General features: G+C 45.8%; 1 protein-coding gene across 1 annotated transcript in view; it reads right to left on the bottom strand.

Annotated features, from left to right (window-relative positions):
* Positions 1-27,403, bottom strand: part of IGF2R (insulin like growth factor 2 receptor) — a 1,757,136-nt gene that overhangs the window by 769,862 nt on the left and 959,871 nt on the right. The window contains exons 29-30 of the mRNA XM_086927157.1: positions 20,338-20,435; positions 4,401-4,531 (exon numbers count right to left, since the gene is read on the bottom strand). Of these exons, the coding sequence (XP_086783283.1) occupies positions 4,401-4,531; positions 20,338-20,435 (229 nt within the window). The remainder of the gene's footprint in view (positions 1-4,400; positions 4,532-20,337; positions 20,436-27,403) is intronic.

Genomic DNA, 27,403 nt, shown 5'->3' with positions numbered 1-27,403 from the left:
TTAAGAAACAAAATTCTTAAGTCCAGGATAGGACGTAACCGGCCATCCTTCTTGGGAATCAGGAAATAACGGGAGTAGCACCCCTGACCCCTTTCCTGCTCCGGAACCACCTCTATCACACCTTTTTGTAACAGGGTAAGAACCTCCTTCTGAAGAAGAAGCAAATGATCCTCCATGCAAAAGCCTTGGCAAGGAGGGTATGGAGGAGGGAATTCTCTGAAGGGAAGGGCGTACCCATTTTCTACCAGATCTAAAACCCAAAGGTCCTATGTGATCAATTTCCAATCTTGTAGAAAATGGGCAAGCCTGCCTCCCATGGGAACTACATGATCCAAGATGGCGGATCTAGGGCTGCTTTCCTGCATTACCAGGAGGGGTTGGGGAGGTAGAGGAGGAAAAGGAGGAGGAAGAAGAAGGTTGACGCCCAGATCCACGAAGGCGACCTCTGCCTTTACCCCTGCAGCTTTTATACAAGGGGTTCTGCTGCTGTTGCTGAGGCTGTCTGAACCCACGAAAGGAAGACTTTCCAAAGCCATGGTATTGTCTATACTCATAGCCTCTTGTCTGAGTCTGCAGACCTAAAGACCTTGCTGTTGCCTTACTGTCCTTAAATCTTTGCAGGGCAGAGTCCGCCTTTTCACCAAAAAGCCTGGACCCATCAAATGGCAAATCAAGATTAGCAGCCTGCACGTCAGGGGAGAACCCAGAAGATCTTAACCATGCATGCCTTCTTGTCGCCATTCATGAACCCATTACCCTGGTAACAGAATCCGCTGTATCCAGGCCAGATTGGAAAACCTGGCAAACACCTCACTCAGACTCTCGCTGTCCTCCTCAGATAACTTAGGAAGAAGCTATTTAGCAGAGTCCATTAAGGCATGAATATACCTGCCCAAAAGACAAGTGGCGTTGGTAGACTTCAGAGCCATACTGGCTGATGAAAAGACCTTCGCAGACTGACCCAACTTCTTGGAATCCCTGTCTGCTATTGTCTGCGAAAACGCCCCTGTAGATTGCTTCGAACAAGAAGCCTGCACCACCAGACTCTCAGGAGAGGGGTAAGAAGAAAGGAATACCAGATCTCCAGGAGCAGGTCTATATTTTCTTGAGACTGACCTCAAAATCGCAGGAGCCGAAAGAGGGTTGCACCACACATTGAGGATTGGCTCTGTCAGTGCATCATTAAATGGTAAAAGTGGTTCAACCACCGAAGACAGAAAATGAAGAACTTCCATGAAACAATTAAGCTTATATGCCGCCATAGGAAGCTGCAAATACAAAAGCTCTGCAGCCTTCCTAATAACCGTATGATAAGGAGCAACATCCTTTGAGGGGGAAGCCTTTTGAGAAGCAACTTCCCACTCCGGAGAAGTGTCAAGTCCACTTTCTTCACACAAGTCTTCAAACACATCTTCTGTGTCATACACTTCTCCTTCCTCCCTCTCTTCAGCCTGGTACTGCTCCTCTTCCAATAATCTCTGCGCTTATCTCCTCGAGCACATCTTCGGTAGCGGTGTGGGCAGCACCACACGCGGCGTCGAAGGCTCCCAGAGCAGCATCGAAGGTGGATCCACTGCAGTAGCCAGCACCGATAGAATTCGAGAAGCTTCACGAGATGGAGCCGGGGACTGACCATACAGCGTCGACATCCTCGGAGCCGGAAAGAGCCAGGAAAGCGTTGCTGGCATGAACGGCATAAAGGGGGCCTGTGGATATTGGTGAGGCACACCCAAATTAAATGCCATAGGACCCATGCTACCCGAAGGTGCTTCAGAGGGGTACAAGGCCTTAGCGAACATGCAATACATTGCATTAAAAAAATGTGAGGGATCCGAACCCGGCGTCGGAAACTGGGGGTATGACGCCGGCTCGAGATCCGAACGAGGAACCTCTGGAGTCTGAGCTGCTGGAGCCACAGGTGGAACAGCCGGACCCGAAGGAACCTCTGTGTCAGCCGGATTCAACACACCTTCTGGAGCCGGTGACAATCTCGGTGTCAATACCTGCTCTGGAGTCCCTGCATATGAAGGAGATTGAGCCGGAGTCACCCGAGGAGACACTGAAGGAGATACCAAGTCCTTTTCTTCACGTCGAGCAGGAGAAGGCGACCTCAACACCACAACCTTCGAGGATCGAAGTCGAGAAGCCTGTCTCCTCTTCTTCTTATGCTTCCTCTTGGAGTCATGCGACGTCGATGACTTGGACTTTGACCTTTTCCGACCCCTTTTTTCTTTTCTTGCCTTGGCCATATAAAGCTTGGCTTCTCGCTCCTTCAACGCCTTAAGATTCATCTTCCTGCACAAAGTATATCCCTCGACATGGTGGTCTGAAGACAAGCACCAAAGACAATCTTCATGCGGGTCAGTAATCGACATATGTCCACCGTACTCCTTACAGGGCTTAAAACCGGACTTCCTTGTGGCAGACATGACAAAAGAGAAAGAGATACAAACGAAATTACAAAGTACCCAGTTAAAGTATGGAGAGTCCCAGAAAAAACCGTTAGCAGCGCGGAAAAAAGGGAACGGATGTCATCACACCGACTTGGTCCTCTTATGGCTCCAGTGACGTCACGCGGAGTCGTGTGTGGAGCCATGGCATTGTGCCGACCTCTTTGGCGTGGAGAGCTAGGAAAAATTTCCACGGAATGCTGGCGCAGGGGATATTCATAAGGTGAGGAATCCACAGTCGGATGTATCCATCAGAAGAATGGCTTTTTTGCCAGGGTTGGAGAGAAACCAGAGCCAAACTGTGGTGTGCTGAAAGGTAGACACAGTATCAGAAACCCTAAATGATTGGTACTTAAGATGTCCAGAAATTTATACGACAAAAGGTGGGAGATAGGTGGCAAAACGTACTCCCTGGCTGAGCAGGATGAGGCAAAATATGGACATTGGGATTTACTCATTTACAGCATGATACAGATCGGAATTGTTCTGAACTGCACCAACTTTTTCAGGTAAAAATATATTCAAAAGTAAGACATCAACTGAAGTGGGTATCGACAAAAAGCACTAAAGGAATGGTGTGACACAAGCAGGAGCAGGAAACCCAATGGCACAATCAGCCCAACTTCAGAGTCAAGTGAAGGAAGGATGAAGGCTGTGTAATGTGCTCCTCACAGACCATAAAAGTGGATCAGAAACAGAGGTCTTCTCCAAGCTGAGCTTATCAACCCAACGGGTCATTATGGTAAGATTTGCTGTTTCCAGCAAGTCAAACATTTCGCTCATCTTTCTATGGTAAGTTGAAAGATAGTATCAGACAATGCCAACTATTTTACTTCTTGCATGTAGCCTCTTTGCCCCCCCCTTACAGCTTTTTCTATAATGTATTTTTTGTGGCTAGCTGAAGTGAGACTCAAATACTGAGGGAGAGAAGCCTGAAGTAGCATGGACGTTACAAGACCGCAGATTAACTCAAAGGTGCATACTGGAGAAGACTGGCTGTACTTCTGCTGTAACTCCAAAGGTGAATAGGTTGAACACATTTAGTTTGAATACACTGATTAACATATTCTAAACAAATAAATATACCTTGTAAAACTCGAGGTGACCATAACTTTAACTTTGGTGAGTACATTTTCTTGACATTACTAAGATCTCATGGACCCACTCAGTGGTGGGTCTTGTGGTCAGGATGTCAGTAACCCCCCCTCCCCCCCCCCCGCCCACTCCTCAGTTTAGCCTTTACTGCTCCAAGATGGTCTCATAGAAGCTTCTGGTGGGAGTGCAGAAAGAAGTGATCCTGAGAGATATTGAAATTGTAACCTATTCTTATCATATTCTATAGCTTTAGGATGAAGCCTGTTCACATCCCTCTCTGGCCCCAAGGTTTATGGCGAAATGGGGCTTCTGGGTATTTAGGGTGGAATGATCACTCACTATCAATATGATGTGCCGCCCTTTGGGTTGAACTTGGTCTTTCATAACTTCACTAATTTTAGGGAAGTGGTGTCTGTAATCTACATAATTTGGGATTGCAAATTGACCTTTACCTAGATGAGCGATCAGTCAGTATCCCATTTCCTGAGTGGTACACTCCCTGCATCAAAATTACCTTCTCTCCACTGATTTGGGAAAAACTCATTAAGTTTATAACTATCCATATTAGCAGCTCAAAAAAAAGTACATGAATTCAAGCAAGGCGATCAACAAACTAATCCCAGAGTAATTCTGAACATCTTAAGTACCATCAACATGCTCATAGACACTAATAAAGCTCGAATGGCGTATGGAAAAACAATCTACCATATTAAATCTCTCCGGGCACACAGTCTATAGAAAAATATGGATTCAAGCATTGTAAAACCTTTAAACCTCTTGCATGTTTTGACTCTGCCATAACAGTTTTCAAGCATGAAACATAATAAATACAAATGGTAGTGAAATCCTCCTTACCACTCTCTGGGACTAAAGAACTGCAGATATTTATTAAGTACTTCTCAGTGGATCCAGACCTTGTGATGGCCTCCCAATTTTCAGCATGTTGTGAAAGAGGTGAAAGGTCAAAAGAGTTACCATTATTGTCTCTAGATGATGAAAAAAAAATAGTTAGAAAAGTGAGACACAATGTTGCAATCTACTTCACAAATCAAACTCGGACACAATATTGAAAAGAGCATACACATATTCTAAATATGTTAAATAAGTAGTCTGAAGAATGAAGAAGAAAATGTGTTTTTATGTTGTGTTGAGTGCACAAGGAACAGGTTGCTGCTGATCAATAAAAACAAATATGAATATACAGGGCGCAACTATTGCAATGATGCAAAATTAATATAAAGTGTACAAACACTGTCCCTTTATCGTGCTAACCTAAATGCCAGTGTTAGAATAATTTATTGTTTGATTAATAAAAATCATTACAATGGTGAACATGCATCACTAATAAAAAATGTATATCAAATGATTATTAAAATATTTGCACATGGTACAAAGGACGGGCATTTATCTAAGTCCTGTGTTTTTGCTTACATTGTTTCTTCTTAATTATTTTTATTTTAAATCCACCCAAATATGTCCATTTGTACCATCCCAACGAATATCAAGGAAACATTTGTCAATAAATTTAAAATCCTGGAAACCTATATTTGGTCATAATAATAAGGTACAACGTTTTAAGAAGTGATTTAAAAACAGTTAAGAACCATAGTCATCCATTCTAATTTATCATCTGCTAGGGCCACAGGACAGACATTAGTTGTTTAAAGGGTGATGGTTGATAACACTGGTAATGCGATTCTGTATATATGGTAAAGTCCCTGGTAATGAGATTCCATTTGTATGATATAATCCCTGCATACAGTAATTTGGGGGTTCCAGGGATGCTCAAGGAGGCAAAATGATCCATATGCAAAAGGCCGTAGTAAACTGCTGTTGAGTGATACGGAGGAATGTGCAATATAACAGAACAATGTTGGGCTTTATCCATCCTTTAATGACACTGCTCGCAGGCAGGTCGCTCCACATGCTGCTGCACGGCTCTGCCTGCATTGTTTTTGCCTAATCTTGTATTTTTCCCCTGTGCCTAACTTGCTTTCTTGCCCAGACTGGTTTTTATTCCCCTGTGCCTGTACTCGCTTTCTTGCCCAGACTGGTTTTTATTCCTCTGTGCTTGTACTTGTTTTCTTGCCTAAACTTGTTTTTCCTTCCTGTGCCCAGTTCTCCCGCGGCCCCCGGCCGCTTTTCCCGCCACTGCGTCCCTGCCCACGTGCAATCCCATTCGCTGCCCCGTTCCCCCTCCCAGCTGCTCCTCGCTCCCAGATCCCCTCATATGGAAGCCGCTATGCGGCCGCGCTCAGCGGGTGCACCCAAGGCAAGCCTGAATGTGCCCGTCCGTGCCTGGACCCCGCCCAGCGCCAGGACCCCTGGACACCACGAACGCCACAACGCCCGACAACACTACGATTCCAGAACCCTCCACGAACTCAACACCGGAAGATCACACACCTGCTTCCTGGCCGCCCGAAGCGTACCCACGGATCTTTCACCTGCCGGAACTGTAGCTTCACAAGCATCCGCCCCACCATGCTGCCGACCAGGAAAGAACCCAAACACCTCAGATGCATCCTTCTCAACACCTGCTCTGCCCGAAAACATGCCGTTGTACTCTGGGACCTACTCGACTCATTATCCCCAGACGTCGCCTTCCTGACGGAGACCTGGCTGAACCCCGCTTCGGCACCCAACATAGCCATAGCCGTCCCGGAAGGCTACAAGATCACCCGCAAGGACAGCACCAACAGAGCGGGAGGAGGAATCGCCATCGTCCACAGGAACACTCTCAGAGTCTCGACCAACACCGACGACACCCTCAGCACCACCGAACACCTGCACTTCCAGATCCACACCGACAGAAACACCACCCTCAGAGGAACCCTCATCTACAGACCGCCCGGACCCTGACCACAGTTCAGCAACTCCATCGCCGACTTAGTCAGCACACACGCCCTCGCCTCCATGGACAACATCCTCCTCGGTGACCAGAACTTCCACCTCGAAGCAATGACGACACCAACTCCACCACCCTGATCGACAACCTAGTCAACCTCGGACTCAGACAACTCGTCACGACACCCACCCACTCCGCCGGTCACACGCTTGGCCCCATCTTCTCCGCAAGCCCCCACGTCTCCTTCAACCATACCACCAAACTCCACTGGACCGACCACCGCTGCATCCACTTCACCTTCAAGAAACCAACCACGCACCACCGCACCCAAAAGATGCCTCACTGCTGCTGGAGCAAAGTCACCAAAGACTGGCTAACCACCACCCTCGCCCACAGCCCATCCGCCGACCATACCGACCCAGACACCGCCGCCCGCAACCTCAGACAGTGGATCATCGACTGCGCCAACACCCCCGCCCCGATCACGAAACCCTTCAACAATCATACCAACAAGAAAGCCAGCTGGTTCACTGAAGACCTCCGGGCCTCCAAGCAAACCTGCCGAAAGCTGGATAAGATCTGGCTCCGTGAACGAACACCGGACAGCCACGCCGCCCACAAGAATGCCACCCGCACACACCATCACCTCATCAGATCCGCCAAAAGGGCCTCCTTCAAAGACCGCCTAGACAACTTCGCGCACAACAGCAAAGAGCTCTTCAACATCGTGAAGGAACTCTCCAACCCCAGCTCCAACACCAACGACGTCCCACCCTTGCAAGACCTGTCTAACTTGCTGGCCATCTTCTTCCACCGTAAGATCACAGACATCCACAACAGTTTCAACGCCACGGCCGCCCCGACAACCACTGAGACCTCCGCCCCCACGACCACCATCCGCACTAACCGCCTGCTCTACTGGACCAACATCAACGACGATGACACCATCAAAATCATGAACACCATCCACTCCGGATCTCAGTCAGATCCATGTCCACACCACATCTTCAACAAAGCCAGCACATCCATTGCACCCTATCTCCGGAAAGTCATCAACACCTCCTTCGAGACAGCAACCTTCCCGGAGAGCTGGAAGCAGGCCGAGATCAACGCCATACTCAAGAAACCCAAGGCGGACCCTAAGGACCTCAAGAACGTCCGGCCCATCTCCCTGCTCCCGTTCCCGGCAAAGGTCATCGAGAAGACCGTCAACGAACAACTGACCCGCTACCTCGAGAAGAACAACATCCTGGACCCTTCCCAGTCCGGGTTCCACAGCAACCACAGCACCAAGACTGCCCTCATCGCCGCCACCGATGAAATCAAGTCCCTGCTGGACAACGGAGAAACGGCAGCCCTCATCCTCCTGGACCTGTCAGCCGCCTTCGACATGGTCTGTCACCACACACTACGAACACACCTCCACAACGCTAGGATCCAAGAGAAAGCCCTGGACTGGACCACCTCCTTCCTCTCTGGCAGAACACAGAGCGTCCGCCTTCCCCCCTTCCGCTCCGAAGCCACCGAGATAATCTGCGGCGTACCCCAGGGCTCATCCCTCAGCACAACACTGTTTAACATCTACATGGCACCGCTCACAACGTCGCCCATCGGCACAACCTCAACATCCTCTCCTACGCCGATGACACCCAGCTGATACTCTTCCTCACCAAGGACCCCCACACCGCCAAAACCAACCTTCACGAAGGAATGAAGGCCGTTGCTGAATGGATGAGGAACAGCCGACTGAAGCTGAACTCTGACAAGACGGAGGTCCTCATCCTCAGATCCAACCCTTCGGCCTGGGATGACTCCTGGAGGCCGACCGCACTGGGAACCGCTCCAACACCCACCGACCACGCACGCAAGCTAAGGGTCATCCTCGACTCCAATCTCTCCATGACTAAACAGGTCAACGCCATCTCTTCCTCCTGCTTCAACACCCTCCGCATGCTCCTTAGGATCTACAAGTGGATCCTCACTGAAACGAGAAGAACAGTCACCCAGGCCGTTGTCAGCAGTAGGTTGGACTATGGAAACGCCCACTACGCAGGAGCCTCGGCCAACCTCATGAGACGGCTCCAATGCATCCAGAACGCCTCTGCATGCCTGATCCTCGACATCCCTCGCCGCAGCCAAATCCCACCCCACCTGAGACCTGCACTGGCTCCTGGTCAACAAGAGGATAACCTTCAAGCTACTCACCCACGCACACAAGGCACTCCACAACACTGGACCATTGTACAACAGACGACTCAGCTTCTACACACCCACCCACCAGCTCCGCTCCGCCGACCTCGTCCTCGCTACAGTCCCCCGCTTCCAAAGAGCGACCTCAGGCGGCAGATCATTCTCCTACCTCGCCGCAAAGACCTGGAACACTCTCCCCATCCACCTACGGCAGACCCAAGACTTGCTGACCTTCAGAACATTCCTCAAGACCTCGCTTTGAGCAGTAGCAGCATTCCCCACCCCAGAGCCTTGAGACCCTCACGGGTGAGTAGTGCGCTTTACAAATGATATGATTGATTGATTGATTTAATGGTTAACCGTTGTGGACTTGCTGGCTCTCGCTGTTTATACATTTTCTTGCTAATCTTGTAGCAAACTTGGTGAACCGGATATTAAGCTGTGGATTATCCGAGTTCATTGATGCAAGGATAGCTTGTCAACACGTGCGAATGCAGAGTTTGTTCCATTCGCTCTTTAACAAGATCTTTTGATCGTCAAGGACTGCAGGACAAAGACATACCACATGCTCGATTGTTTCCATACTACTCCTGCACCCCCTACACGTTATGTTGGTATTTGCATGGCACCAGCTTGGCAAATGATACAGGAATGGCCATTCACCTATTCTGAGGGACAACATTTTTTTTCCACAACACTGAGTAGGTACATGACAGATGGGGTGCCATGATCCATGGCTTAAACCGGACAATTGTCCAGGCATGCTTACGTTGTGCCAGTTGAGCTCTATCTGAATGAAAAGACCAGAGGCGGACGTTTCTTTTTATGTGGACTTTAAGTGCCTGCTGCGATGCCTTTGAGCTCCAGATTTCTTCTGTGTCCAGGAGTTTTAGGGAGTCTTGTAGATAACGCCGGTATGGTCTGCCAAGTTGACCGGCTGAAATTTCCCACCACAAGAGAGCCTCCAGGCTTTCTTCTCTGGAGCTATGCAACTTATTGCACAGCCAGATATATGCACCGACCCCTACTGCTTGGTGACCTTGGAGACCAAACTCAAGACGTATTTGAGAAGGAGATGACGTTTTTGGAAAGCTCAGCACCTGTTTGAATGTTCTTGTTATCATTTTGTTCTCATGGCTGTTGTCTTTCCCTTGCATGATCTCCTGGTTATAGGTGATGAAGTTGATGATTTTTGCCTTCATAACTGTTATTAGTGGGGTCAGGCTTGGACCGGACAGTTGCCTTGCAAGGGTCTTGAAAGCCACCTGGATTGTCAGAGCTTTGGCTTCTACCTCGTCTCCATGTTTAGAAAATGAACCCCTTCTGTCCATATGGGCTCTATCAACATTTTTGCCATTGAATTGCTAACCGCCACCTTGGTATTTCCTTTGCCCAAAGGTGATTGCCCTAGTCTTCGTTAAATTCAGTTCCAGTTCGTTTTCGGTGGTATATAAAGACAACCGATCGTGTAGTCTCTGCAAGCCGACACTAGTGTGACTAAGCAAGACCAGATCGTCCATATACAGTAGGTTACTAACTCTTACCCCGGTGAGTTTTGGGGGATGAGAGTTAAATTCATCAAGTGACTCTGACAGATCAGAAATGAAGAGATTGAAAAGAAGGGGCGCCAGCACACAACCTTCTTTCATTGAGATGTATGACCCATCCCCAAGTTTTATGCGGCTCCATGTGTTAGTGTGTAGCACAATTATGGCTTAAAGTAGCACTGGTGGAATCCACCATGTTCGCAGTTTGCGCCATAATCGGCTTCGGGTACTCGGTCAAAAGCAGCCTTAAAATCAACGAAACAGCCATGCATTAACGTTACTGAGGCTGCCACTTTATCCAACAGGCCAGACATTGAAAGCAGGGTTGTTATGGTGTCTGATTTTTGCACAAATCCTGTCTGGTTAGAGGGTATGAGGTGGTTTTTTGCAGCCTAAGACTCCAGATCTTGAAGGAACAGCTTAGCATAGTATTTCGATTCCACAGCCAGTAGGGTAATCATCCTGTAGTTTTTCGGATCTGACCTCTTTCCGCCTTTATAAATTGGATGTATAATGGCACCTTGCCCTGACTCCGGCAATACCGAGAGGATCCGGCAATAAGAAAAAAGAGGTGTCAGTTTATTTGCCCAGAATTCTGTATCCTGTTTAAACAGAGACTGGGGTAGACCATTTGGCCCTGGGGCTCCATCTGAGCGACCCTCGGTTATAATTCAAGCTGTTTTTTCTGTAATAATTCCCAATGTTGTTGGTACACGTTGTGACGGTTCTGTGGGCTGAAGCAAAGATTTCGTGTCAGTTGTCGATAGGATCCTTAGGTTTGATTCAGCATAGTTTTCTAGTATAGCTACTGTAGGAGAGTAGGGTCTGCAATCCTATGGTCACCCCAGATTTTTGCTTTTTGCTTCACTGGTTTACGACTTTCCCTGGCTGTGGGCCTGCTAATCAGACCCACAGCCTAGCTGTTCTCTCTCTAAATTGACATCCATGTACTTTAGGTGCATTTACCAATCGGTATTGGGTCACTCTTGTAAGTCCTTGTACAGTGTACCATAGGTACCCAGGGCATATGTGAACCCACGGCCTACCAGGGGCTGCAGCATGTATTATGCCACCCCTGGCTGGCCATCCAAATCTGACACAACTGGCTGATCAATCAGCTGGGGCAAGGTGGTGTAATCAATCTTTGCTTTAGATATAGTATGCCTGTATCTAAACCTAAAATGGACACATATACTCCTATAAGTCACTCCTATGGCAGGCCTTAACAATCCTGGAGGCAGAGTGCTTGGAATTATGCGAGATGGTGCTCTAGCATGAGTTGAGCCTGTCTGCAGCTTTCGGAACCAAGTCCTTTAGCTGTTTCCATGATAACGCTATACCATATACTCTTAAGTGCATTATAATCCTCTGGGTTATTGCTAACTTTGGCATAGCATTATCAAAACATGTCGAGTAAGGTGTTATACGAATTGGAATACTACCCCCTCACCAATTCTGATGACGGGGGTAGCATTCCACCCTTTTAGAGGGACACGACATGTATGTAACTGTGAACCCCGGTTAAAGTTAACTCGAGCCTCAGCATCACAAAATGGATGCTGCCACCACAGACGCAAGTCAGAATTTTGTGTATTAGGTAGGACAGGCCTGAAAGGAATGAGACATGCCTGGGGCACACAAGGTGCCCTGTGCATACACCGGTTCAAACCAGTTGCTGGGGCACTCCAGCCCCAGCTCTGGCGCGAAACTGGACAAAGGATAGGGGGTGTAACCACCCCCCTTCCTGGTCCCACCCTTAGGAGGGACCTAGTGATAGTACAGCCCCCTTTAGGAGAATAAAGGTAGGAGCTGGTCCCATTCCAAATTAGATTATCCTGAACAACTTTACAAGAAGAAACTCTGGACTTCGACGTTCTGCTCCACAGAAGACTGAAGAAATCTCCCTTGTGGCCAAGGAGTGACCACCCTGCACAAGCAGGCACCATCAAGCGTTCCAGCTGATCACTTTGTCGTCTTCCCGAGTGGATCCAGACTTCAGAGCCCGACGAGACCCGGACTCCCAGACCTCTCCGACCTCTACCTACCTCTGCAGCACAGCTGAGATCCGTGGGTGTGACGAAACACGTGGGACCGGCCATCTTGAAGAAACTGCAATTCGCTTCCAGCACGACTTCTGAGGTATCCTCGACTAAGTGCTTTGGGGATTGAGAAGCCCCACCCCCGAGCAGCTACTGCACAGAAGATCAGCCCTCCAGCATCTACGAGATCTGCGTGGGGCCCTTTTGATTGACTGCTGCTCGACGCATTGTCTGGTCACTTGCCGGCAGGCTAGTGGCCTCCTAGACGACGATCCACAACATCAACACTGCTGGTCTCGTTGCTCCAGACTGACCCTTGCTTCCTTCCGAAAGAGAAGTACCCCGGACCCTCCTGGTCCGCAACAGACGCCTTTTCCACTCACCGTGTGGGTTGCCTTTGCCAAGGCCTGTTGACGCTGAATCCAGAACCAACACTGCCGACAGCGAGAGCCTGCGTAGGGCAGCTCGTGCCTCCATCCTGGTCGTCGAAGACACCTCCTGGTCCACGTGGCTGCAGAGTCAAGCGTCCACTCTTCACCTGATCGCGACGACAGCATCTGGTTCTTTCCTGGTTCCACTCCAGTCACTGGCTAGTAACTGTGAACATTGTCCCCTCTGCTTTCAGGTATCCATCTTCCTTGATCCACCCTTGGATCCATCCGGACAGCTTCCTCCTGGTCGCCTGCAGCATCTTTTCTTCAAGGCTCCATTGACTTCAACGCAGAAACCAGACGCACTTTCACAACTATGCACCCGCAGCCCGTGGGTGAGGTAACAAGAGCATTTCGGTGCTCAAGGGTAGATTGACTCACCTAGTGTCCAGTTTCACAGTCGTTTTAGTCCTAACACGAACTGTCCATACTTACCTTTTTCGTAAACTGTACTGTCCATTGACTTTGTTACGCATCTCGCGTGTGAGTTCACACTCTGCACACGCGTCCCGTGGGCCTCCTATTACTTACCTAAAGTTAGGATAGTGTAGTCCCAGCGATCCTACAGCCTCTGGCCAGCTCCATTCCTTCTATCTACTTCCTTATACCACTTGTTTAGTATATGGTTTGTTGCGCCCCTAGGGCAACATTGTAATTCATGCAACTTAACGTATTTTTCTTAAGAGTCTTGTCATGTGCTTAGCCCTCTGATCTCATAAAGAGTTCAGAGGTGTTTGTTAGTTAATAAATATCTTGTTTATTTTCATAACTACCTGTGTGGGTTCCTTGCATTTGGTATTCAAGGGGTTATATGTGGTAAAACAGCTGGCTTCACATGCCAAAAGAGTTTAGCCTAAGACTGCTTTGTCCATGCTACCATTAGGATAGCTGGTCTATAAGGGTGACTTACAACCAATCTCCATAAGGGTTGTTTGGACTGATACAAGGTGATCACTAGAACTATTGAGCATCATATATCAGGCCAACTTCTCACAGCTACATCTATTGTGCCTAGTGGTTGGCATAAATTGAGTTGTGAAGCCATAGTCGGTGGATTGGCCAATGGGACAACTTTTTCTGGTTCCTCAAAATGAGTTGTTAGATAAGATACCCATTCAGCTTCAGAGATGTTAACGCTACTTTGGCCATACGCATCAGACATCCTCAGTTTAAATCAGAAATCAAAATCTGGAGAAGGAAAAGAAATGAGTATTAAAAACTGCTAACCCTCAAAACAAAAAGGAAGAAATAAGATAACAGGTTCTAGCCATTTTCTGAGGAGTCTATCGGAGGACACGATACATGTTGTTCACTTTTGTTCTCACTGTTCTGTGTTATTGTTAGTATAACTGGTATGAAAGTCTGAATTTGTATGAATGATGGTATGAGTGGTAAGTCAATCTATATGTACTGTTTAGGGGGTTCTGTTTAGATATGATTCAACCATGCATTTTTAATTATATATACATATGTCACCATGTCACTGTTTTGTAATTTTGATAAAATGATTACTAGAAAATGAAAAAATAATCTGTTAAAGTAAAAGATATAAAATAAACGAAAGAAATTAAACATACATTCCATGTCTCAATGAACTATTTGTTGTCTTATGTAGCATCGTAATTACAATTCTGAAGAGACTTTAATGCTCAAATGTAAAGGAACATAGGTCAGTATAGAGGTTCCCTTGTTTGTTTGCTGTAGACAGTCACTCCCTCCTCTAGACCTTAAAGTACCACAGGGAGTCCCCGTTCACTTATGTTATTAGCGCTACTTTGTCCTCCTTGCTTGTGTATTTTGGAATTAACAAGTGACCAGAAAGATTTTGGGTTATGATTTTTACTTGCGTGTATCAATTTTAACCAGAACTGCTCGGAGCATTTTTTTTCTCAATGAATATTGCTTGTCGGAATGTTTTTTGAGCTTGCTTATATTTGCTGAGATTATGATCTTCCTCTGGGTGCCTGTGTGCTTGTCTTAGCGCGCGGTTACGTACTGATTTTAATTTCCTAATTTCGGCTATTATTGCTGAATTTCCTTTTTTGGTTTTTCGTAAAGTACGTGACAATTTTTTAAGCAGTTCCCGGGAGAAGAGTTCCTATGATATAATTGGCAGGGTACATCAATACTCGTTAATTCTTGCTGGGCTCTACATTGGCTCATTATTGCTGGTATAATTGCATCAGACCATTTCAACCGTTTGAGATTTTCAGTATAATTACCTCCTGAAGTCAGGCTTGTCACAGCATGATGTGCTAGATGAAATGACATGGTGATGGTCGCGGTCTCCTCGAGCAGCTATGGTGAAATTCTCGATAAAAGGAAGGATTTCCTTGTTACAGATGGTATAGTCTAAAAAGGAGTGGGTATGACCGTTTGATCTTGTCCAGTTGGGAGGATTATCCTTAGGGAAGCGACCAGTCAAAATTGTGTAGCCCAGATGACTATGTAGTAGTACCATATATTCACCTAGTTTACTATATTTGTTGCCGGTGGGTTTTGTTTGTTCCAGAGTATCTGGCCACGGTGCGTCATACTCTTCAGGAAGTTCTTTTGAGAGGTTTGTGTTATTGTCCCCTGATACTAAGGAAGCTTTTCTTTTATAGTTACTTTGTAGATTACACAAGACCTGAAATTAGGTGATTAAACTTCGTTTTTTTCTCCCTGATGCTTGGTGAAATATAGATGTTGATCAGAATAAGTTGTTTAGTCGGTTTAGGATTGTTGATCCTTACGCCGGAAATTCAGTCTTCTTCAAATGTCAATTGCGCTATATTGACATTTCACTTGGCTGAAATGTAAATTGAGAGAGCGCCGCTGAGTCGGCTAGACTTGTGCAGCCTCTGAGCGGGTGTTCTATATTCCAAGTATACTTCTATTGGAAGGCTCACCTGGGACCATGTTTCCTGCAATAGTTTAACCTCATGATTTTTTTTAAACTTGCAGAAAGTGTGTGTTACGGCCCAGTACTAAGCCAGTTGTCCGGGGTCTGCACAGCTCGGAGGAAATTAAGGAGGCCTTATAACAAATATTGCTGTCTTTCCTCGAAATGGATAAACCAAAACTATTGCTTGCTCAGTTAAATTCCAAGGGCTTTTTTTTCAATCTTGCTTTGTCTTTCAGTTGGTAACAGGGTCAAACAGTTCTTACTTGCTCTAGTCAGTTACGGTGGAGGTATAACATCTACACAAGCAATGCTCACAAAAAACCTACTGTCCAAGCAGTGTTATTCATTTTATGATCTTATTAAGACTTATTAAATCAAACATGTGCAACGTCTTTGGGAAGTTATATGACATTCAGTTACTAGGGGTTTTTACCATAAACAAGAGGTTAGAGATAAGGAGAACCACAGGCAGTGGCGTGCCGCTTGCAGGGTCAGACATGGCTCTACCTCTGGGGCTTCCTGGGGCTCACAATGGTTACTGGTGAACTCACAGGGTGTTCGTTGGAGGGTCATTTGCCATCCTCACGCCGAGCAGTACTACAGCGAGCAGGCTGCCGGGGTGTTCAACTTTGGGTCAGGTTGGTCCAGTGAAATCCATCTGAGATCGCATTCAGACTTCTTAGTGTTAAGCACCTCACAGGGGCATAGGCACACATAACCACAAGTTCTAGTAGTGCAAGGCAGTTTCCAAGTATATGCGCCAGTCTACCTCCTACTTATCAAGACCCAGGATTTTGGATTTGTTCCACAGTGATAGTGATTTGGTCCTTAAACCCTTAAATGAAGGCAGCCATCAATTGTCATTTCAATACGGTTCTTTTTCTAACAACTGGGCACAGTTTCACTGTGTCACATTGTGAACAGTGGCTAGGGGGGAGGCACACACTTGAAAACAACAACTGTCCTTATGACAGTTGGCATTTCCAAGAGTCCAAAAGAAAAAAATGTTGGTCCCACATTTCTGGGGGAATCCAGTCTTGTGTAGGCCAGGTATACAATTTCTGTATTCAGCACAAACCCAGGATGTGTGTTGAGGTGACAGACTAGTGTCTTCTATGAAGTCCAATTGGCCAAGTTACGAGGCCTAAATCTTTGTTTCAGTGTTGCTCTCTCTCGTCGCATCCTGATCTGCTGGAATTGGTTTGTAGTTTCTTTGTGGAAATGTGTATTGCAAGCCAGACACTGCACTTGGCCTTACCTGGAATTCCGGCTGGTGGGAGTTGGGAGGAGAAGCAATAATTGGAAGAATGTTGGGGAACATGATGAGAAGAAGGACAAAGATGACCTTCTCTAGCTAGAGCTAAGCTTACAGAACACACTACAACCTTAGGACCTTCATCCATAGAGGGGTACTACAACCTGGATATCCCACCTAAAATAAACCCACATGCCCAAGCAAACACAGTGGCCCTGGCCAATCACATACTGTGGAAATTTCCAGCTGGGCTCCTAGAAAGGGGGCTACTTTCTGGCCTGGGTGGGCAGCCGTGCCCCAGTCCTAAGAGCCTCCATGCTGCAGTATGCTGCCACTGCATGTTCATTTGACAACTTGCTGAAAGCAGTGCCCTTTTACAGGTAGCTTGCGTTTATCTGTGCCAAAAAACAAAGTAAGCCACTGCTACAGTGCAGGTGCAAGCACACGTGCATAGCAGATTTCACAAAAGACCACAGCAGAAGGCTGGAGTACAGCCTCTGCTCTACCTTTTGACAGGAGTGAAAAAGGAAGTTGTAAAGATAAAATATGAATGGGTTGCATCCATCTATTTTGGCAGCAAAATGCTTGTCAATCAGGCCAGTCATAGGTAGAAAGTCAATGCATGTGTAAGTGAATGCAGTTTCACCTACATTTTGCCCTGGTCTTTGTTTAAGCCCAAACCCCTCAACAAGAGGGGAGGAAAGAAAAGGGCTGAGAGGTTAACATGATTAGGCACCTGCAACATGTTGTCAATGTCAGTCTGACAAAAATCTGCTGCTTGTAGTCTCAACAGGTTTTAAACCCTGAGAGAAATCTAGAAAAAAGCAAGGAAAAAAAGCTACTCATTTAGAGGCGCTACAATATGCATCATGGTAAAATAGGATTATCGGCCAATATCCTTAAAATCACTGAATGTCACTTGTAACACAAAAAGGAAATAAACAAGTACTCCCCTAGTAGAGGAGGTCAAAGTTAATCTTTGAAAGTCAATATGTTTTCCTGGCATACCCTTATTCATGAAAACATTATTCCATGGCAACAGTGTGTTTCAAATGTATAGTTCTAGATAATAATAATAATAATAAAACCATTTATAGAGCACATGGTTACACTCAAGACAGTGTGTCCCCGAGCTGTGGATGCATTCATTCTAAAAACAAGCCCACCACAAGAACAATAAAAACTGGACAGCCAAGCGCTGTCCCCTAACTTCTGGGGAAGAGATGTGTTTTTAGCCTTAGGCGAAACCTCCTTTCGGAGGGTTCCATACGCAGTTCTAAGGGGAGTTTGTTCCAGTGAGTGGCCGCCAGATAGAAAAATGAACGGCCTCCCGTTCTTGCTTTAAAGATGCGGGGCACTGAGAACATCATGCTCCCCAAGGACCTCAGATTGCGTTTGGGGCGATGGATAGCAAGCAGCTTTTTAGGTAGGGTGGTCCTTTCCCTTGGGCAATTCGATAGGCGAAGCACATAGCTTTAAAAAGAATGCGCTCTTTGATGAGCAGCCAGTGTCACTTTGCAAGAGCGTACTTCCCAGATGCTCTCCGAGGAAGATTGAGGACTAAGCGGGCAGCCACGCTTTGAACTCTTTGAAGTTGCTTTAGGCCTTTCTAACTAAGGCCAATGAAAAGAGCATTGCTGTAGTCTAGGTGAGGAGTAACTAAGGCGTGAATAAGGGATTTCCTCGAGCTAATAGGTAAAAGGTCCAGTACCTTATGCAAGGTTTTAAGAATTGCGTAACATTTGCCGGTTACTTTTGCAATGTGCTTTCCAAACGAGAGTTCTGCATCTAGCAGAATTCCCAAGTTCCTAGCTGATTCTGTGGGGACAGGAGTCTGACCTAGTTCTACCGGCCACCAAGCGGATGACCACGCCGAGGGAGTTCTTCCAATCAGTAACACCTCAGTCTTGTCCCCATTAAGACGCAGACAGTTGTTATTCATCCAGCTTGCTACTGCTGAAAGACAGGTGGAAAAGTTGGTAGCTGTCTCACTCGGTCCCTGGGTAAGTGTGATCATCAGTTGCGTATCATCGGCGTAAGTGATGATTTCAACACCGAATGATTCCACTATACGGGCAAGGGGTTCCATATAGAGGTTGAATAAGGTAGGGCTCAAGCTGGAGCCCTGTGGAACCCCATGCTTCAGCTGTCTGGATGATGATTTAAATGGTGGACAGTGGATTTGGAAGCTTCAATTCTCCACAAATGACTTTAGCCACTTATAAGCTGCTCCTTCCACTCCTATCTCTGATAGCCGTGACAGCAGCGTGAAGTGCGACACGGTGTCAAACGCCGCACTTAGATCTAACAATACCAACGCTGCTGTCTGACCTTTGTCTGCTATTTGTCTCAATAGTTCAGTGGAATAGAGGATAGCTGTTTCTGTTGAATATTGAGCTCTGAAGCCCGATTGAGTCGAGTGTAGGAACTGACCTTGCTCAAGGTAGTCCATAAGCTGCAGGTTAACAATTTTTTCTGCTACCTTCATGCAAAAAGGCAGCAGAGAAATGGGGCAGAGATTCTGGAGTTGAGACACATGCAAGTTTGGTTTCTTTTTCATGGGGATGACCTGCGCTCTTTTCCATGGCTCTGGTACCAGACATTCTCGAAAAGATAAAGTAATCAGGTGACTGATGTGATCTATCACCTCGTCAAGAATGTCACTAAAGCATTTTGAGGGGGCGGCATCTTTAGGAGAACCTGACTGAACGATTTTAACAATACTAAGCATTAAATGCCTATCCGGGATTTTAAAACAATTCAGGCAAAGAGATGTAGCCAAGCTCCTATCTCTCTCATTCTGACTCCAGGGCCCATCTGTCTTTTTTGTAAATGAGGCGTGTATTAATTCCACTTTATTTACGAAGTGGTCAGCGATGGAGTTACACAGTTCATCAGAGAAAGTGTCTTGGGCAGTTAGTCTATTCGGGACAGTGATTTATTTATAAATAGCAAATAATTCTTTAGCTGGAATTTCCACATTTGCGATTCTGTCCCTAAAGAACTTTCCCTTCGCTACTCTAATCATTTTAGAATATTTGCTTAACTCCACTTTATAGAGTTGTTTACTCCTTGTGTCATAATTTTTACGCCAGCAGTGCTCCAACTTTTTACAAGTAGCTTTGGCTATTTTAAGTTCCTCAGTAAACCAGGGAGCTGTTTTGATACGTCTCACTGGGGTTTTAGTGGTCCAAGGTGCCACCTTATCAAGTGCCTTAGCCATCCACTCCTCATAAGCAGCCCAGTCTTCTATCAGATTATCACTCCGAAGGGGCGGTTTGTCCAATAGGGCCAGTCTGTATGCTTCTTACAGGGCACGACTTAGCATAATTTTGTTTGCTGACAGAATAGCTGTATTCACAGCCTCCATAAAAAAGCAGACTGACCTTCAAAGATAATCTACAAAGTTATCATCTATTTTTATTTCAGTCACTTCTCCACCTGGGAGCATTGTTCATAGGTGCCTCAGAGTGAGTGTTAAATCAGTGGAAATTCTTATTTTGTGCTTCTAGACATTTGAGCTAGTCAGAAGGCTTGCAATGATGAACAATACATACAAAAACTGATATACATGAAATTATTTATTTCTACTTACCTAAATGAGCATTCTATGGATTTAACTGGTGCACAGGCATAAGGGGTGTGCATTTCAAACATGTACGAACACTCTGGTGTCTCCTTCAAAAATACTGGCTGAAATGAGAATGAAAAGAGATGTAAAAAATGGCAATATGGGTGAACTTTTTCAAAATTCTTTGTACACTGTTTGAGAGCTATGCTGTAATAACCAAATTGTGCTTACAATGGGTCAATACACTAAATGAAATTCACAGCAATTAAAATACTCCATTGCAGAGCAATTAATAATCTGAGTAAATGATTCACCAATATGCAGCAGTTAACTGTAAATATATCCTAAGAAAAGACGATGAATATCATATGCTGTGCACAAATCCTCTGAGGCCTCATCTAAGGAGGCAGAGTAAACGTAAACAAATATAGCTTTCCAAGTGTTTGAAAGTTCTACCAAAGAGAAATTTGATCTCCAGAGACAGTTGTATTTAGGTCAACATTCACAAAGAAAACTTCGAGGGATAAAGTATGGAACTTGTTGACTGAAGGGTGTGAAATCCTACACTACTAATTGCCTTCAGATATGACCAATTCCTTTCTATATCAACGTGATCTTTGAGAACAGTTACAATTTTAAGGTATGGATAGTACCCAAGCTCATTTGCTCCGAATAAATTACATAACTGAAATGACTAAACAATAATTCTTTTACATTAAAGGCATGACTAGATACACCTGCTATCTCTTCTTTTGTCTGTCAGTTTTTCCTTTTATTGTATACAGATGGTAATTTCCTACGTAAAATTCTGAATTATTGCTAAACCACATAAAGTATTTTCTCCTTTGCAAATTATCACCTATACTAAAATAAGGTTATTGTTTTGAAGAGTCGGCTTTAAAATGTATGAATCTCTTTGATAATTAGGTTGTTCAAAACGTACCACTGGTAAGATGCGGGGTTAGCACTACAGAAATTAATTATTCTCTATTCACAAAAAACTCATATTCCACTCAGGCTATTTGTCATGAAACTTGAGAAAAGTTTAATAGACTAAATGAGAATCCTCAAGTTGTTAACTCAAAATAGAGGCTCAAGAGCAATACAAATGCTTAGCCAAAACAGAGTTTGAAAAGACATATCAAGGGCTGTTTAATTTTCACTCGACTCAGAATTTAAAAAGACAAAAGAGAACTTTTACTCAAGACAAAACAAAAGGTGAACCTTGACAGTCTGTCAACAAAGTGCGCAAGCAAATGTGTGCTACAAGCTTGTTGTCACAACTATACAAGATCCCAAAACTCTGTTTGGGTGAATCAATTTAGTATGTTTTCCTCAAGGTACTGTAAATAGTGAAAGAGTAGTCAGCTCTTGAGGAATCGCATGAGGTGGTTTACAAGGCTACTTGTGTATTTTATCATAGATATAAGATCATTAAATTCCAGCAGTAGGGTATCCAACTTTCTTGTCAAACTACATTTTTATTTCAAATCTTTTTTATTGAGAATACAAAATAGTACAAACAATACCAAAAATACAAAACAGAAGGTACAGCACCAAATACAAATGAAAGGACTAACGTCTAAATTCAATAGGTACATAAGCAAATGGAAGTTCAGGAAGTACATAAGCAAATGAAAGCGTACGAGTACGGATGGCACACAGAGTGTGGATCAGGGAATAATGCGTGGTCGGACACTTACGTAATTGAAGGTAGAAAGAATTATATTTAGTATACAGTCAAGCTTAATGCTTTACAGGTGCGTACATTAGGCCTTATATGAACACTTGATAAATGAAAGCATTCTTCTTACCATCCATACAAATGTATTGGTCCATGTAAAAATAAGGGGGGCGGGGGGGGAGAGGGTCGGGCAGAAGGGGGGGGGGGCCAGGCAACAGCAGCGAGGTATTAAACGGTGCGTGAGGAAGAAGACGATTGCAAGCTCACAGGACAGGCACAGATAGATGGTACACGGTCACTAGTAATTGTGAAACAGAATGTCTAAGGTGGATCGTAACAAAGTTCTAGCGAGTCAAGTAAACTCCACAATTTGGTATGGGGTTTTTGCCAGGGAGATGAGTGGAGAACGTCATTGTCAGCTCCCTTCAGGGACGTCAACCATTCCTGCCAGATTTTGAAAGAAACGTCGGAAAAACTCTTCCACTTGCTAAGTACCACCATGCATTCAAGTGTCATCATGAGATATAGTAGGTATCCGTCATGATCTCTTGGTATAATTGGATCAATTACCCCAGTAGTACATATGCGAATTCTCTGGGTGGTCTATAGTGGAAGGTATGCTGGATATAATTATAGATTTTATCGCAGAACTTTTGCAACTGTGGACAGTAAAAGAGCATGTGTGCCAGGTTGCCCACATCTGATTTGAAGTTCCAGCAAAGGGGGTTCTCTAAATGTTTGAGTTTAAAGAGTTTTTCTGGAGTCCAGTAAGACCTGTTTATCAACATAAATTTAGTTTGTGACAATATTGGGGATATTTTATTGCAGAAAGGTGTGAGGTGGATTTTATCCCAATCAAAGGCCACATTGGAGGAGTTGGGCTCATTTTCCCAGTCTCTTTCCCACTTTCTATGTGTTTTCTGAGGAATAGGAGACAGGATCTTAAAGATTTTTGAAACCATATGACCCATTGATATGAGTTGTGTTAATTTATGACAGAGTGTAGATTCTGTGGCTGGATGACTCTGGCAGATACAAGTGCTTTGAGGCGTAGGAATTTGTAAAAGTCAAGTGGTCGGAGATAAAATTGAGATTGTAAGGTGGCAAAGGCTAGGGGAGTGGGTCCTTCGTATATATCTTGCAATAAATTCACTCCTTTCCTGGACTAGTCTTCCCAGAAGAGGAGGTGGCCATCATCTTTTAAAGCCGGGTTAAACCAAAACGATGTTAGATTTGATGAACTTTACTTTCGCCTTACAACTCCTTTCTAGATTGAGGAGCGCCCTTTTCGTGTTAAGAAACACATACTTGGAATGGGGGAAGGCCGCAGCGTCCATAGTCATTATAGCGGGAAGCGGTTGGTTATAAATGATTGATCTTTCAATTTGGATCCATACAGGGGTGTAATCCTGAGGGTTTTAGAAACCAATTTGCTCCCTGCTTGCATAAATAGGCTGTCTGATAGCATCTAAAGTTCGGTAAGCCTACGCCTCCTCTGTCCTTTGATAGTTGGAGTTTACGTAAGGCTATTCTTGGTTTTTTATTTTGCCATGAAAATGCGTGAAAAATCTTATGTATTTTAGAGAGGAAATCTTCAGACAATCACATTGTTAGCATGCTTATTAAATAATTTATGAGTGGCTTGATCATCATCTTTAGAGTTTCCACTCTACCCCACCAGGATAGGAATTTCGAGGACCACCCGTATAGTAGTGAGGAGATTTTTTTATATAAGGCAAGTTCGTTAATTTTAAGAGTACTAATCAAGTCTTTCTCAAATTCAAAGCCCAGGTATTTAAAGCTTTTTGATTGCCAGTATAGTCCGGAGTCACCTAGGATGTCTTTACCAACTATGTTGTTCAGCAGTTTTACCTCCGTCTTGTTCTTGTTGAGTTTATATCCAGACACCTCCGCAATAGAGGACATCAGTGCCGGGATTGCTAGTTCTGCATTTTCAGAGACTACCAACACATCATCGGCGTAGGCCGAGATTTTAACTGTGACACCTCCAAAATCTATACCTTTAATTAGATCATTGTTTCTTAGATAGTACAGAAAGGGTTCAATTGCCAGAAGGAATAGCGAGGGAGAGAGGGGACATCCCTGCCTTGTGCCTTGTTGCAGCTCAAAGGGGTCGGAGAGGCATCCTCCTGCCCTTACTCTTGCCGAAGGCTTAGCATATAAGGCCATTACCATGCGGATGAAGTCGGTTCCTAACTCAAATTTATGCAAGGTGGCTTCCAGATATGTCCAGTCGACCTTGTCAAAGGCCTTCTCAGCGTCTAGGGTCATGGCTACCGTGGAGGAGTTAGTCAGTTTTGCTTTTTCTAGAATATGTGCAAGGGTTCGCGCGTTATCACTGGACAACCTGTTCTTAAGGAACCCTACTTGCGATGGATGGATCAGGTGGGGCAGTATTTTTTGGATTCTTTTGGCCAGGATCATGGCATATATCTTACAGTCGAGGTTAATTAGACTTATTGGCCTGTAGTTTTTTGGGGATGTGGGGTCTTATCCGTCTTTAGGCAGGACGGCAATAATGGCCTCTGCAGGGGTGCCGTGGATTTGTCCACTATTGGAAAATTGCTCATACAAATCCTGTAGTGGTACCGTCAGGGCATCGGAGAAGTTTTTGTAGAACACCGCACTGAAACCATCTGGACCCGGGGCTTTCCCAGTTTTGAGGGATTTAATGGCCAGCTTGATGTCTTCTCCTGATATTGGGTGGTTTAGTTCTTCTTGATCGTTTATTGGCAGAGAGGGGAGCTTACAATTGTCTAGGTAGTTCCCCTACTTAGACCCCATCATGTTTTTTTTATTTTTATTTTTTAAAACCTTTATTTTCAAATAGTGCACACAGCTATTCAGCCTTACATCCCGGAGGCTAGGCAGCAAGTCAGAAGGCAATGGATCAAAGTGCAAGAAGCAGAGTACCAGCACGTATCAAGGTTGTAATTTTCATTTTTTGTTTTATGAAGAAAGAATCAAGTACAGAAAAAAAGGGTGCCAGAACAAGCGCTAAGAAATAAGGCAATTTAACCATTGTGCGGCGGGGCCCAGTCAAGGAGTCGGCTAGGCTCAGTAATCACAGTTAGATTTAAAATACAGTGTTGATGTATAGAACCACAGGGGGGGGGGGAAGCACAGGATAGTAGTAAAACCAGAACGTCAGTTGGAGTTATAGGCTATGGGGTCAAGTGTTCTTCTAGTGGGGCGGTATCCGGTGGTATGCAGATGTCACCTCTATACTCATTCCAGGCCCCCCACAGCTTCTGCCATTTTTTGGGTTTACCCCTGGATATGTACACAGTCTTTTCTCGGAACATACACCAATCCATGTTGGCCTTCCACTGTACCACCTTCGGAGCTGTTGTCGCTCCCCACATCTGCGCAATGTCCCGTTTTGCAACCATATTCCCCAGGGTAACCCATTGGGATTGTGCAGTGTTGTAGTCAGTCGGGCCCCAGACATTGGGCCTCCGCCTGAACTTCCACCCCAGTTACCTCACTCATAATCGTGTGCACCCGCCTCCAGTAGGAGGCTATCGCACTACACTCCCAAATAATGTGCATGAAAGTGGCCAGAGCGCCACAGCCACGCCGACAGAGGCCATCAACCGAATGTCCCATATGTATTAACCTGGGACCAGTAACAAACTCTATGCAGAATCTTCAATTGTACCAGTCGCAGGCGGGCAGAAATAGCAACCTCCTTGGGGGATGACACCGCACATTGCCAGTCTTCGTCATCGATCTCTATCCCATCCCGTACCCACTGGTCTCTCACCCCCATAAGAAGGTCTGCGCGAGTATTAATCAGTTTTTTGTAGATTAAGGAAATAGCACTATCCGGCATATGGCCGTCCAGCACTCTGTCCTCCCGGGGGGAGTATTCCGGGATTTTATTGCCCTCCGGCATGGCCGAAAGGAGTGCGTGGCGCAGCTGAGCGTACCGAAAATATTCTGTTCCGCCCAGCTGGAACTGTGTCTGTAGTAGGGCAAAAGATTTCACCTCCCCTCTCACTATCATATCCTCCACCTTAGATATGCCGATCATGTCCCACTTATCGAATCCCTTAGTGTGCCACAATTTACCCAATATTTCGGAGTCGTAGAGAGGAGTTGCCATTGTAAGCCTATCTTTCCACCCCTGTGACTTCGTAATCGTTCTCCAAATGTGGACAGCGGTTTTCGTTGGCCCAGACATCCGCCTATCAAGAGATCTCGTGTACAGCGCCCTATAATATTTCCCGCCATCTAGGAGCCACCGATCCATGGCGTAGCCCGGACTGTCTGCCGGGCCATAGAGGCCGTGATTGAGGGCTGCCAACTGAGAGGCCCAATAGTATCTCCGAACGTCTGGCAATGCTATACCCCCATCATACCACGGGAGCGTAAGCTTCGTGATAGCTATGCGTGGCCTGCCATCCCATAGCAGAGCACGTTGCAAGCTCTCGATTTCCCCAAAGTAACTAGCTGGGACCGGATCCTGAGTATTTTGTAGAGCATACAGGAACCTGGGCAGGGACATCATTTTGAATAATGCCGCGCGTCCCAGGAGGGAGAGCGGGAGTTTACGCCAACCTTCCATGTCACGTCGAAGACGATCAAGAGGAGGAAGCAAATTGTTCTCGTATCGTGTTTTGGGGTCAGTTGGCATTGTAGATCACCAGGTATTTAAATCCCTGTCTCGCATCCTGTATGCCGCAGTCCCTTGGAGTCTCCCCTCTCAGAACGTACAAGTGTGACTTCGGCCAGTTAATGACCAGGCCAGAGTGTCGGCCAAAAAGTCGTAGCACGTCACAAACCACAATAAGTGACTTGCAAGGGGAGGTGAGGTACAGGAGGATATCATCAGCATATAGTGACACTCGAATCCAGGGGACCAGCGAATTCCGTGCACGTCAGGGTGGTGCCGTAGCCACGCGGCCAACGGTTCGAGTGCCAGTGCAAACAAAAGGGGCGATAGGGGACAGCCCTGCCTGATGCCCCTGTGGAGAGCGAAGGACGCGGATACACGACCATTGACAGTAACGTTTGCCAGCAGGCTGGCGTACAAAAGTTTAACCCACCCTACAAATTCCGGGCCGAAGCCGAGCTTCGCCAACACTGCCCACAGGTAGTCCCATTCGAGGGAGTCGAACGCCATCGTGGCGTCTAACGACGCCAGAACGGCTGGCTCCCTAAGCGTGCGAGCCCTAGCAAGGGCTCCATGGAGTCTCCGAAGGTTAAGGGCAGTGTTGCGGTGTGGAATAAAGCCCGACTGGTCCGGGTGCACTAAGTCGCCAATCGCGCCAATCAAGCGGTTGGCCAGCAACTTGGCGAGAATCTTAGGCTCAGCATTCAGCAGAGAGATGGGACGATACGATCGGCACAGGTCTCTGGGTTTCCCTTTCTTATGGATGA

The sequence above is a fragment of the Lissotriton vulgaris genome, chromosome 6 (assembly GCF_964263255.1).
Source record: "Lissotriton vulgaris chromosome 6, aLisVul1.2, whole genome shotgun sequence".
NCBI classification, from domain to species: Eukaryota; Metazoa; Chordata; class Amphibia; order Caudata; family Salamandridae; genus Lissotriton; species Lissotriton vulgaris.
The sequence above is the reverse complement of the archived record's forward strand: the minus strand, read 5'-3'. Positions and strand labels throughout refer to the sequence as shown.